At 29.4% G+C, this 12232-nt stretch overlaps 1 protein-coding gene across 3 annotated transcripts in view; it reads right to left on the reverse strand.

Moving 5' to 3' along the window:
- LOC145285857 (uncharacterized) overlaps positions 1–12232 on the reverse strand; it is a 96583-nt gene that overhangs the window by 10975 nt on the left and 73376 nt on the right. For all 3 annotated transcript variants that reach the window (XM_080134297.1, XM_080134298.1, XM_080134299.1), the window contains 3 exons: positions 8838–8902; positions 5496–5567; positions 1419–1521 (listed from right to left, as the gene is read on the reverse strand). In XM_080134297.1, the coding sequence (XP_079990423.1) occupies positions 1419–1521; positions 5496–5567; positions 8838–8902 (240 nt within the window). The remainder of the gene's footprint in view (positions 1–1418; positions 1522–5495; positions 5568–8837; positions 8903–12232) is intronic.

Raw genomic sequence — 12232 nt, forward strand, 5'->3', positions numbered from 1 at the left:
GTTTCGTCTTTATTTTGAGACTTTCTCAGAAGAAGTCTCGAAATAAAGACGAAACGTTGATGAACACATAATACAGTTTGTTCCTTTTTATTTCTCTCTCTCTCTCTCTCTATATATATATATATCGTTTATGAAGAAAGAATTGCACCCTTTACTTAATCGTCAAATCAAACGTTGAAAAAAAAAAAAAGTATATATATATTTGTTGCCTACATAACCCCCAAAGTTGAGCAATGATGAGGCTGGTCAGTACCAGATGGGTGACCATTTTGGGAATGCTAGGCGCCATATGTTTTGGAGACAACTCCTTCATCTAGTATCACACTTGGTCTACCATAGGTGAGTTCATATTAAGAAACAACAAATTGCCAAAAGAAATTATTGTATTTTTAGCAAAACGTGCAATTATTTATCAATTTTTTTTTCTCTTTTGGTATCTATTCTTAAAGCATTTCCTATTTAATGGTATATTAGCAATATTGGGCTCACTACAAGAAAAGTATTAATTTATTTTACAAAGATTTAAAAGTAGTGTTTTTCGTCAAAATAATGAAAATATATCATTTGTTTTTTTTTGCTAATCTGAAAGACAATAATTATTATTTAACACATTCAACGAATTTCTCACTTTAAAACACAAAAGATAAAAAATTAAACACCTTCAAAATTTGGATTTTCAACCTTAAAATCTGATACTTGCGCAGTTGTTTTTTTTATCTACAATATTATCTATCCCCACAATATATTTTGTTCAGTTTCGGCTGATTATTTTAAGCATATTTGTACCCACAAATAAAGAAGGGGTGTTGTAGGCAAAAAAAAAAACATATATATAAATATCAGTTATGAAAAAAAGCATACACCATTATAAAGTTCATTTTCCACTTAATAATCGGTAAAAATTTCGTATTGATTGGACTTGATTTTTGGTAAATTTGTAAAGAGAGACTCTGTCAAAACATACTTTCTCCTTCTGTTATAGAAAACTTACAAGTGTGCAGAGTTTGAGTTAGATAGATTTATTTCTAAGAGAAATTAAAAAAAAGAATCATATCTACTTTCTCATTTTTTGCAGAAAAAATTGAGAAAAAAAATTCTTTATTGTTAACAAATTTCTTTGATTTGGTGAATTATATAATGAAGAGAAATTGAAATTAAAATAAAATATTGAATTCTAAATTTTTAATTGATTCTTTTTAAAAAAACTTTTGTTTTACGTTTAAATGCAAGGAAAAATAATCCAATTGATTTTTTTTTAACATTACAGTACAAGGGAGATAACTGTTACGAAAATTAAATGTTTTGGAGCAAGAAAATTTTGATAGTTTGCTACTTATCTGACAAAAAATGAATATTGAAAAAAAAAAAAAAATTCAAATTATAAGACAAAAAAATAAAATATTTGTTTTGTTTTTTACCTGTCCTGGCCAAGTAATATAACGATTGATTTCATTTTTGATAAACCATGGATCCATTGGACAATTTTCTGTCATGTAGTTAAAGGCCTTTTCAGTAGACCACCTGGAATAGAGCAATTGAGAAGGAATATATTCAGAAGAATTATGGAGTTGCACTCGTTCCCTCACTTAATTTTTTTTTTTCACAAGGATATTTTATCCCTTAAAAGTAAGTTCAATTTTTACACAACAGAAAAAAAGGACATGTATTTTAAGAGAAGTGCTGGAAGTTAAATAAATTTTAAAAAAGTGAGTGGGGGGATAAGAACCGTTTATATTAATTGAATATTATTAAAGTGAATGAAAAAAAAAAATTAAATGAAAAAAAATATTCGATAAATGTTTCGTTTAGGTCCACCTCCACAATTTTCTTAAAAATGACAACATTTAAAGGTTTTCGACTATGCTGAATACGAAAATCGCATTGAAATGTTGCAGAGATAAGTAGTTATCAAGATAGAAAAAAATGCATTATGCACGGTAATTTTGGCGGCCATTTTTTTACGCGCATGCGCGCGCGCCCTAAACAATCAGAATTTTACACGAGGGAAAAAAACCAAGATGGCCGCCAAAATTACCGTGCATAATGCATTTTTTTCTATCTTGATAACTACTTATCTCTGCAATATTTCAATGCGATTTTCGTATTCAGCATAGTCGAAAACCTATAAATGTCGTCATTTTAAAGAAAATTGTGGAGGTGGACCTAAACGAAACATTTACCAAATATTCATTTGAACTCCTGCTTTCTCTCAACAAACTTCAACTGTAACTTCCACCGTTCCTTTTCTCTCAGCTGTTGAAAAACTAAAAAAAAAATAAACACCTCATGCTTTTAACTCGTCCTTTTCATAGCAGTTTCTTCTTTCTATGCAAATTAATGCCATATGTATATTACTGAGCCTTCTATAAACGAAGATTTTGTTTCTCTTTCCTTCTCTCATTTAGTCACCTACAGAATAGAGAGAAGTGGACCCATTTGTGTAAGTCACTTTCTTCGTTGCTTACACCATGTAATCAGTTTTTTCATTACTTACACCATGTAATCAGTTTTTTCATTAATTACACCATGTAATCAGTTTTTTCATTACTTACACCATGTAATCAGTTTTTTCATTACTTACACCATGTAATCAGTTTTTTCATTAATTACACCATGTAATCAGTTTTTTCATTACTTACACCATGTAATCAGTTTTTTCATTACTTACACCATGTAATCAGTTTTTTCATTAATTACACCATGTAATCAGTTTTTTCATTACTTACACCATGTAATCAGTTTTTTCATTACTTACACCATGTAATCAGTTTTTTCATTACTTACACCATGTAATCAGTTTTTTCATTACTTACACCATGTAATCAGTTTTTTCATTACTTACACCATGTAATCAGTTTTTTCATTACTTACACCATGTAATCAGTTTTTTCATTACTTACACCATGTAATCAGTTTTTTCATTAATTACACCATGTAATCAGTTTTTCATTACTTACACCATGTAATCAGTTTTTTCATTACTTACACCATGTAATCAGTTTTTTCATTACTTACACCATGTAATCAGTTTTTTTCATTACTTACACCATGTAATCAGTTTTTTCATTACTTACACCATGTAATCAGTTTTTTCATTACTTACACCATGTAATCAGTTTTTTCATTACTTACACCATGTAATCAGTTTTTTCATTAATTACACCATGTAATCAGTTTTTTCATTACTTACACCATGTAATCAGTTTTTTCATTACTTACACCATGTAATCAGTTTTTTCATTAATTACACCATGTAATCAGTTTTTCATTACTTACACCATGTAATCAGTTTTTTCATTACTTACACCATGTAATCAGTTTTTTCATTACTTACACCATGTAATCAGTTTTTTTCATTACTTACACCATGTAATCAGTTTTTTCATTACTTACACCATGTAATCAGTTTTTTCATTACTTACACCATGTAATCAGTTTTTTCATTACTTACACCATGTAATCAGTTTTTTCATTACTTACACCATGTAATCAGTTTTTTCATTACTTACACCATGTAATCAGTTTTTTCATTACTTACACCATGTAATCAGTTTTTTCATTACTTACACCATGTAATCAGTTTTTTCATTACTTACACCATGTAATCAGTTTTTTCATTAATTACACCATGTAATCAGTTTTTCATTACTTACACCATGTAATCAGTTTTTTCATTACTTACACCATGTAATCAGTTTTTTCATTACTTACACCATGTAATCAGTTTTTTTCATTACTTACACCATGTAATCAGTTTTTTCATTACTTACACCATGTAATCAGTTTTTTCATTACTTACACCATGTAATCAGTTTTTTCATTACTTACACCATGTAATCAGTTTTTTCATTACTTACACCATGTAATCAGTTTTTTCATTACTTACACCATGTAATCAGTTTTTTCATTACTTACACCATGTAATCAGTTTTTTCATTACTTACACCATGTAATCAGTTTTTTCATTACTTACACCATGTAATCAGTTTTTTCATTAATTACACCATGTAATCAGTTTTTCATTACTTACACCATGTAATCAGTTTTTTCATTACTTACACCATGTAATCAGTTTTTTCATTACTTACACCATGTAATCAGTTTTTTTCATTACTTACACCATGTAATCAGTTTTTTTCATTACTTACACCATGTAATCAGTTTTTTCATTACTTACACCATGTAATCAGTTTTTTCATTACTTACACCATGTAATCAGTTTTTTCATTACTTACACCATGTAATCAGTTTTTTCATTAATTACACCATGTAATCAGTTTTTTCATTACTTACACCATGTAATCAGTTTTTTCATTAATTACACCATGTAATCAGTTTTTTCATTACTTACACCATGTAATCAGTTTTTTCATTACTTACACCATGTAATCAGTTTTTTCATTACTTACACCATGTAATCAGTTTTTTCATTACTTACACCATGTAATCAGTTTTTTCATTACTTACACCATGTAATCAGTTTTTTCATTACTTACACCATGTAATCAGTTTTTTCATTAATTACACCATGTAATCAGTTTTTTCATTACTTACACCATGTAATCAGTTTTTTCATTACTTACACCATGTAATCAGTTTTTTCATTACTTACACCATGTAATCAGTTTTTTCATTAATTACACCATGTAATCAGTTTTTTCATTAATTACACCATGTAATTAGTTTTTTCATTAATTACACCATGTAATCAGTTTTTTCATGAATTACACCATGTAATCAGTTTTTCATGAATTACACCATGTAATCAGTTTTTCATTACTTACACCATGTAATCAGTTTTTCATTACTTACACCATGTAATCAGTTTTTTCATTAATTACACCATGTAATCAGTTTTTCATTAATCACATCATGTAATAAGTTTTTTTATTAATTACACCATGTAATGTTTTTTCATTAATTACACCATGTAATAAGTTTTTTCATTAATTATACCATGTAATCAGTTTTTCATTACTTACACCATGTAATCAGTTTTTTTCATTACTTTAACAACATAATCAATTTCCCTAATGTTGTTGTTCAATACCACACTTTTCACAGAAGCAAACATTAGAAATAAATAAATAAAAAAATAAATGAATAAAAATCCGGGTTAGTAATTTTCCTTTCTCAACAACAGTTTTATTATGTCATGGGCCTTCAAAATAATGTCTTTTGAATGTAAATTGAGATTGCTAGGCATGAATGATTTGCAAAAATGTTGACGCAAAAACTGACCCCTCTTTGCAAAAAACGGCCCAGATGAGTCAAAAAATTAATGTTTTAGATGAATTTTTGGATATTTGTCGGCCCAGAAATCAATCTTTCTCATACCAATTTTGTCAGTGTTTGTTGTGTGTGTGTGTGTGTAAAAAACCTCTGCTAGTATAATAGATTTTCAGCTTTTGCTGACATGAGCAAATCATGAGTTGATTACTCAAGATGGACACACAACAGATTTAAAAAAAAATAAAATTTATTTCTTTACTTACCCAAATGAATGGATGCCAGTATCAATCACCAAACGACATGCTCGATGGATTTCAAAATTATATCTTCCCAATCTGGAAATAATAAGAGTATGTCATGCTTTACAAACAAAAGATTTTAATATCATTCAATATTAAATATTTCAAAAGATTTTAATATCATTCAATATTAAATATTTCAAAAGTTAAAAAAAAAATTTCAATATCAAATATTTCAAAAGTTTTTTAAAAAAATTTCAATATCAAATATTTCAAAAGTTTTTTAAAAAAATTTCAATATTAAATATTTCAAAAGTATTTAAAAAAAATTTAATATTAAATATTTCAAAAATTTGAAAAAATTTCTTTCAATATCAAATATTTCAAAAGTTAAAAAAAAAATTTTCAATATTAAATATTTCAAAAGTTTTTTAAAAAATTTAATATTAAATATTTCAAAAGTTAAAAAAAAATTCAATATTAAATATTTCAAAAGTTAAAAAAAAGTTTTCAATATTAAATATTTCAAAAGTTAAAAAAGTTTCAATATTAAATATTTCAAAAGTTAAAAAAGTTTCAATATTAAATATTTCAAAAGGTTGAAAAAAATTTTATTTTCAATATTAAATATTTCAAAAGTTTAAGAAAGTAATTTTTTCAATATTAAATATTTCAAGAGTTTGAAGAAAGATTTTTTGTCAATATTAAATATTTCAAAATTAAAAATTTTTTTTTTCGCTATTAAACATTTCAAAACTTCAATAAAAAATAAAATGTTTTCATAAGAATTTAACTCATGCAGGTTATTTTTATTTTAATAAATATACAAAAAATAATTTAACTTTATCGAATATAACATCAAATAAACAGTTGAAAATTTAAAATATCAACATAAAATGGAAGTTTAAATAAATAAAAATTTATTTTAAAAATGGCTAATGACATTGTGTTCATTTTAACAGATTATGTTTGAACAAGATCTACTTTCAACTAATATAATTCACAGGAGTATCATTAAAATTTATACAAAATCAAACACAACACCAACATTATATATATATATTACATAGAAAAATGTGAGCATGTAAAGTAATATGGTTAAGATTAAACTTAGAAAAGTAAGCGAACTACTTGTTAAAACTGGAAAAGAAAAAGACAAGATATTCTAGTAAAAAATATAATAAATTTATAACTTAAAATATTGCAGCATTAAGTTTTGTTTTTTTATTCAATTTATTATATAATAAATTCAAATTTGGTTGCTATGATAACCAATCAGAAGAAAACATGTCTCCGTTCCTTACATATTTGGAGAACTTTTGAACACTAGTAATTTTATTATAACTTTTGTTTTACTGAATGAAAATTGAACTGAAAAATATTTTAAAATATAGCTGAGAATGTGACCTATGAACTGTAAAAATTGTTTGAAATTTGGTCGCAAAATGAGTGAGCAGTGAAGCTTTAAAGCAGTTCACAATGAGTAAAACTAACACTTAACGATATATTCAAACATGGTAGGGTTTGAATGATATATATACATATATATCTAATGAAATCATTATAAGGTCTGTTATGAAAGTGCTTATTTAGTTGTTTCCCCAGTCTAGTATTTTTCTTTTTCTGACCAAAGATAAATAAGATTAAATATCAGAACAGATACTAAACTTTGCTCCTAATCAAAAGAATGTCAGTCCAATGAGGAGGTATGTCTGTTTACATTACACTTGAACTTCTGCATGTCAGTACAGTCAGGGAATTAGAGCCTGGAAGGGAATTCCGAAGTCTAGCAGTTCTGGGTAAGAAACTATTAGAGTACAAGGCTTTCTTACATCTAGAGATTTCTATTGTGTAGGGGTGAGATTTTGCTGCTTGTCAGTTTTGTTGGGGGTATTTAAATTGAGGGGGTACAAGGGCTTGTAGTTCGTCAGAGAACCTGCCATTAAAATACTTGTAAAACAGGTAGAGGGATGCAACATTTCGTCGATTGGATACCGGTTGAAGCCTAGTTCATGTTCCCTGTGAACAAGGAGTTTGAACAAAGTACTTTCAGGTAATGTATCTTTAGCCATAGCTATTGGTGGCTGAGAACGTTTCTTGTAATTAGTAAAGGAAACAAGCTTAGTCTTGGCAACATTGAATGTAATCATTTATTTTTGTCCCCATTCCACTACAAACTGGAGGTCTTCCTCTAGGATTTCTGCCATTGTCTTGGATACGGGTTCATTTGTTTTCTTTCATGCCTGTTATAGAGCGTGATGTCATCAACAAATATACCCATTTCAGAGACAATTTTACCAGGGAGTATAAAAGATCAATCTCTGAGATACATCCACATTTATATCATATTGTTTTGACGTACGACCATCGAGGACAACTTAGATTCTTATTTAAAATCATTTAATTATTTTAGGTATTCATCCAGTAACACCATAGGATCTGATTTTCATGAGAAGGTCATCATGCCATACCCTATCAAAAGCCTTAGATATAACTAGGGCTACAGCCCTCCCCTCCCTTATCCAGTGCATGGTATATACATTCAGAGATTACAGTTACAGTATCTACAGTAGAACAGGCTTGCCTAAACCCATAGTGATGGTTGGACAGAATTTTAGCAGCTGTGAGGTGATGGACTAGAGCTTGGTATATTATGGACTCAAATATTTTGGCGAAAAGAAGGACAAGGCTAATGGGGTGATAATTTAATAGGTCAGTTCTTTCACCAGGAGTCTTGTCACAGAAGCAGTTTTCCAGCAGTCAGGAAAACAAGATTTGTTATGGTATATGTTGAAAAGTTTGACAAGAACAGGAGCAACCTCAGCTGAGTATTCTTTCAATAGTACAGCCAAGATAAGGTCAGATCCACATGCTTTTGAGGTGTCTAGGTTTTTTATATGTACTTGAGAAGGGGTGATTTTCAGATCATCTAGTGTAGTTTCTGTCCAGAGGAAAATCTGGGAGGGAGTGGTTTGCTGGGTCCAACGTAGAGTTGGAGGCAAATTGATGGGCAAGCAGATTAGCCTTCTCGATGCCCATAGTGATGGTTGGACAGAATTTTAGCAGCAGTGAGGTGATGGTTTATTATGAACTGAAATATTTTGGCAAAAAGAAGGACAAGGCTAATGGGGTGATAATTTAATTGTTGGATAGTGGGGGAATTACTGATTGCCCATTATTTACTACACTGTTATAGATTTTCCAGAAGTCATGAGTTCCTAATTTCTGCGCTTCAATACATTTTTTTTTGTGGTTTCGGTATATTCTCTCTTGTCTATTTAAAGTATCTGGAATTGTGGAATAACTTTTGTTTGTGTTTTTTTTTTTTTTTTGACAAAATAATTTAAAAATAAAAAAGAGTTTTACTGTTGTAAATTGTCAGAATAAAGTCCCAACTCTTCTCCAAGGGCTTCACAGTACAAACCCCATCCCTGCAAAAAAAATAAAATGTACATATTCATTTCTCTTTTCACATAATTTCATATAAACAACTAGCATGCCACCCGGCGTTGCCTAGTCAAAAATATGCTTAAATACGATATTTTCATTTATGCAGACTTCATATTTATTATTATTGAGCCAATTCTCTATTGATTATTATATTGTACCCAATATATAGTAGTGATTTCAAAAATCTAAAAAAAAAATTTGTGTGTCATCAGCTAGAATTGAAAACAAAACATTTAGTACTCTAGCAGTATTCACTACTATATAATCTAACTTGAAAACTTAACACAATCAAATGCATAAATGTATATTTGTGCATGCATGAAGAATACAAATTAAGAGTAATTATGCCTGCCACGTTCCTATTTTTGAATTTTTATCCCTTAGCAATTATTTTCTCTGGCTAAAAACCAGATCAAATTTGTTTCGCAGGTCTAAATATCCTACATATCAAGTTTCAAGTCTGTAGACTAAAAATTTACAGAGTAGTTTGGTAGAGATAATTCTACACACAGAGAGAATGTCATTTTTATATATAGATTATGCATATCAATGTACCAGTATGCGTTCACATATTTGACTGTATAAAATCAACAATATAATATTCAAAAGCATTTCCTTGGTCATATTTGGTAACTAATTTCAGAAAAAAACAAACTTCACTATAACTATGTACATTATTGATATTAATTGCTGAGATTCACATTTTAATTAACATGATTTCTGGAAAAATGGGAAAAGTGAAATTGCTGAAAGAGAAATGACAAATGGAAACGAAGACATCGAAACATTACTTGAAAATATTTTTGCATTTCAATGATTAAAAAAACGGTTTTTGTCCAGAATTCTGTATGATGTTTGTACCCGTGACAGAAAGAAATATATACCAAAATTCATAAACTAGTAGAACCCATGGAAATTTCATGGTATGCGAAAATTTTAAAAACACATTATGAATAAAATGAAAAATAAAAAATAAAACAAATGACAACGAATTCAAAATAATTTTAAAGTAAATCTTTTTTAACCTTTTAAAGCTAAAAAGAATTGATTTAAAAAATTAATACTTTTCTGATGAACATTCAACGCACAACACATGGTTTTGTTTTTTTTCTGAATAATTTTTTTATATAAATTATAAAGGAACAGATGTCATACACAGACAAGGCCACTTTATATATATCTATAATATAAAGCTGAACGTCTGTGCGTGTGTCTGGTCACGAATAGGCTCCTATATGGTTGACTATTATAGAAAACTGATCACATATAATGATAGAAGATGTATCGCGACACAGGAATGGGTATGTTTGATCTGGCATAATGATGATTCATTAAAATTGTGGGGTCTGTGTACACACCTGGTCCACAAAGTATGGAAATAAAAAAAATTTTCATTTAAAAAAAACGTTTACAAGTGTTTTTGATATAGAGGTATATAATAATACTTTGATAAGTATGTTTTAACTTAAATAGGGATGATATGATAAAATTCTGGGGTCTGCGTTCGTGCCTGGCCTCCATAGAATGGAAATAGGCACAAACTTTGATAAAGACTTTTCATATCTATCTGCGTAAGTATACTTTGATAATCATGTTTCAGTTTAAAGAAATATGGTATAATAAAATTATGGGGTGTTCGTTCATGCCTGACCTCCATAGAATGGAAATATGTCACAAAGTTTAACAAGGTTTTTTAATATAAATCCACAGAATATTGTGATAAGTGTTTCAGTGTGAACAGGTATGGTATAATAAATTATGGGGTTTATCTATTTTATTTTTACTTTCATCATATTTTGCTTTGGTTTTGATACCCCCAAATTCGAAGCTATCTCTTTACAACCCTTCCTTTTCATAACCTATCATCTATAAATATAAATGTATGTATGTGTGTTCGCTTTTTCTGTGTGTCTACAAAAGGCTTCTTTCAGAGAAGCGCTCGGTCGGTTCACAACTTTTTAAAACTTTTTATATCACATACAAATTGTAATATCTCACAGTTAACAACGAAGCTCGCCTATTTTATTTGGTCGATTTCGGGAAGATAAATATTCAATATTTGTCGCTCGCCGCATGTGGGTTAGTCTTTTTTCTATAACATCTTTGGGGGAAAAAAAAGAGTTTAGCAGTAAATACTATCCCGCAGTCAAACCTGACCTCATTAACTCATTAAAACGAGCACCTGCTAAATCCAAGTAATTAAATAAATTCAAACGTGTTTCCATAAGCATATCACGGTGGGGCAATGGTTAACGTTGCACTTTTTTTTTTTTCACAACTTTGCCTCAACGGTTTGTGTTCGATCCTCATACTTACTTTTTTTAACCCCCCCCCCCAAACACCCGGGCAACACCGGGTACCCCTCGCTAGTACTTTCACAAATCAGAGTCATTTTTCTGTAGGCTGTTTTTGAACCCAGTCAACGACGGGTACTTTTGCTAGTATATATATATATATAAAGAGAGATATAAAAACATCTAAATTCTATGCAAGTATGCATAAAAAGAATTAAGTGTAATAGTTAAATAAAACTAGAAGTAGAAGGGCTTACGGCATCCAGAAACCTCTAAAGTGTAGGGGTGGGACTTTGCTGTTTGTTGGGTTTGTCTTCATGGGTTCTATGCAGAAGTCCAACTTGTTTAACAACAGCAACAGAAATGCACCACAATGTATGAAGCCCAAACTAATCAATGACACGAGAAGAGTCTCTGTGATTTGAATCCTGTTAAAGTTAGAGGAGTTACATTATGTTACAAGTGTACACGATTAAAGTTATGGTCCCGAGAAAAGTGTTGAAGAGTTAAGCTCTTTTTTGAACGTTTGCAAATTTGCAGATCAGAATCTAGCACAATTGTTTGAATCACATTTAAAATCTATATATATATATAAAAATGAAAATGTCTGTGTGTGTGTCTGTGTACATTTCCCTACCAAATAACTCTGTCAATTTTCGGTCTAGAGACTCGAGATTTGACATAAGGAGTATTGAGATTTGGGAAAATCTTTTTTATCGGTTTTCGGCCAAAAATTTGGCTGTCAATGGGTCAAAGTTCAACGATTTGACACTTTGGAAACTCTATCAAACTCCTCCACCAATTTTGGGTTTAAACACTTGAAATTTTAAAGTAAGGTTACTTGGACATAGATCAAACTTTTTAATTTGATTTGAGCCCAAAAAATAAACGTTAAGGGGTCAAAATTGGGGTCAAAGTTTTTTTAAAAAATTGACCTCTGTGGTCTCTACCATATAACTCAGCCAATTTCTGGTCTAAACATTTGAAATCTTACATAAAGTGTATTCACACGTAGGG

This window comes from Euprymna scolopes, chromosome 10, assembly GCF_053919585.1.
Source record: "Euprymna scolopes isolate OS-2025 chromosome 10, ASM5391958v1, whole genome shotgun sequence".
Classification (NCBI taxonomy): domain Eukaryota; kingdom Metazoa; phylum Mollusca; class Cephalopoda; order Sepiida; family Sepiolidae; genus Euprymna; species Euprymna scolopes.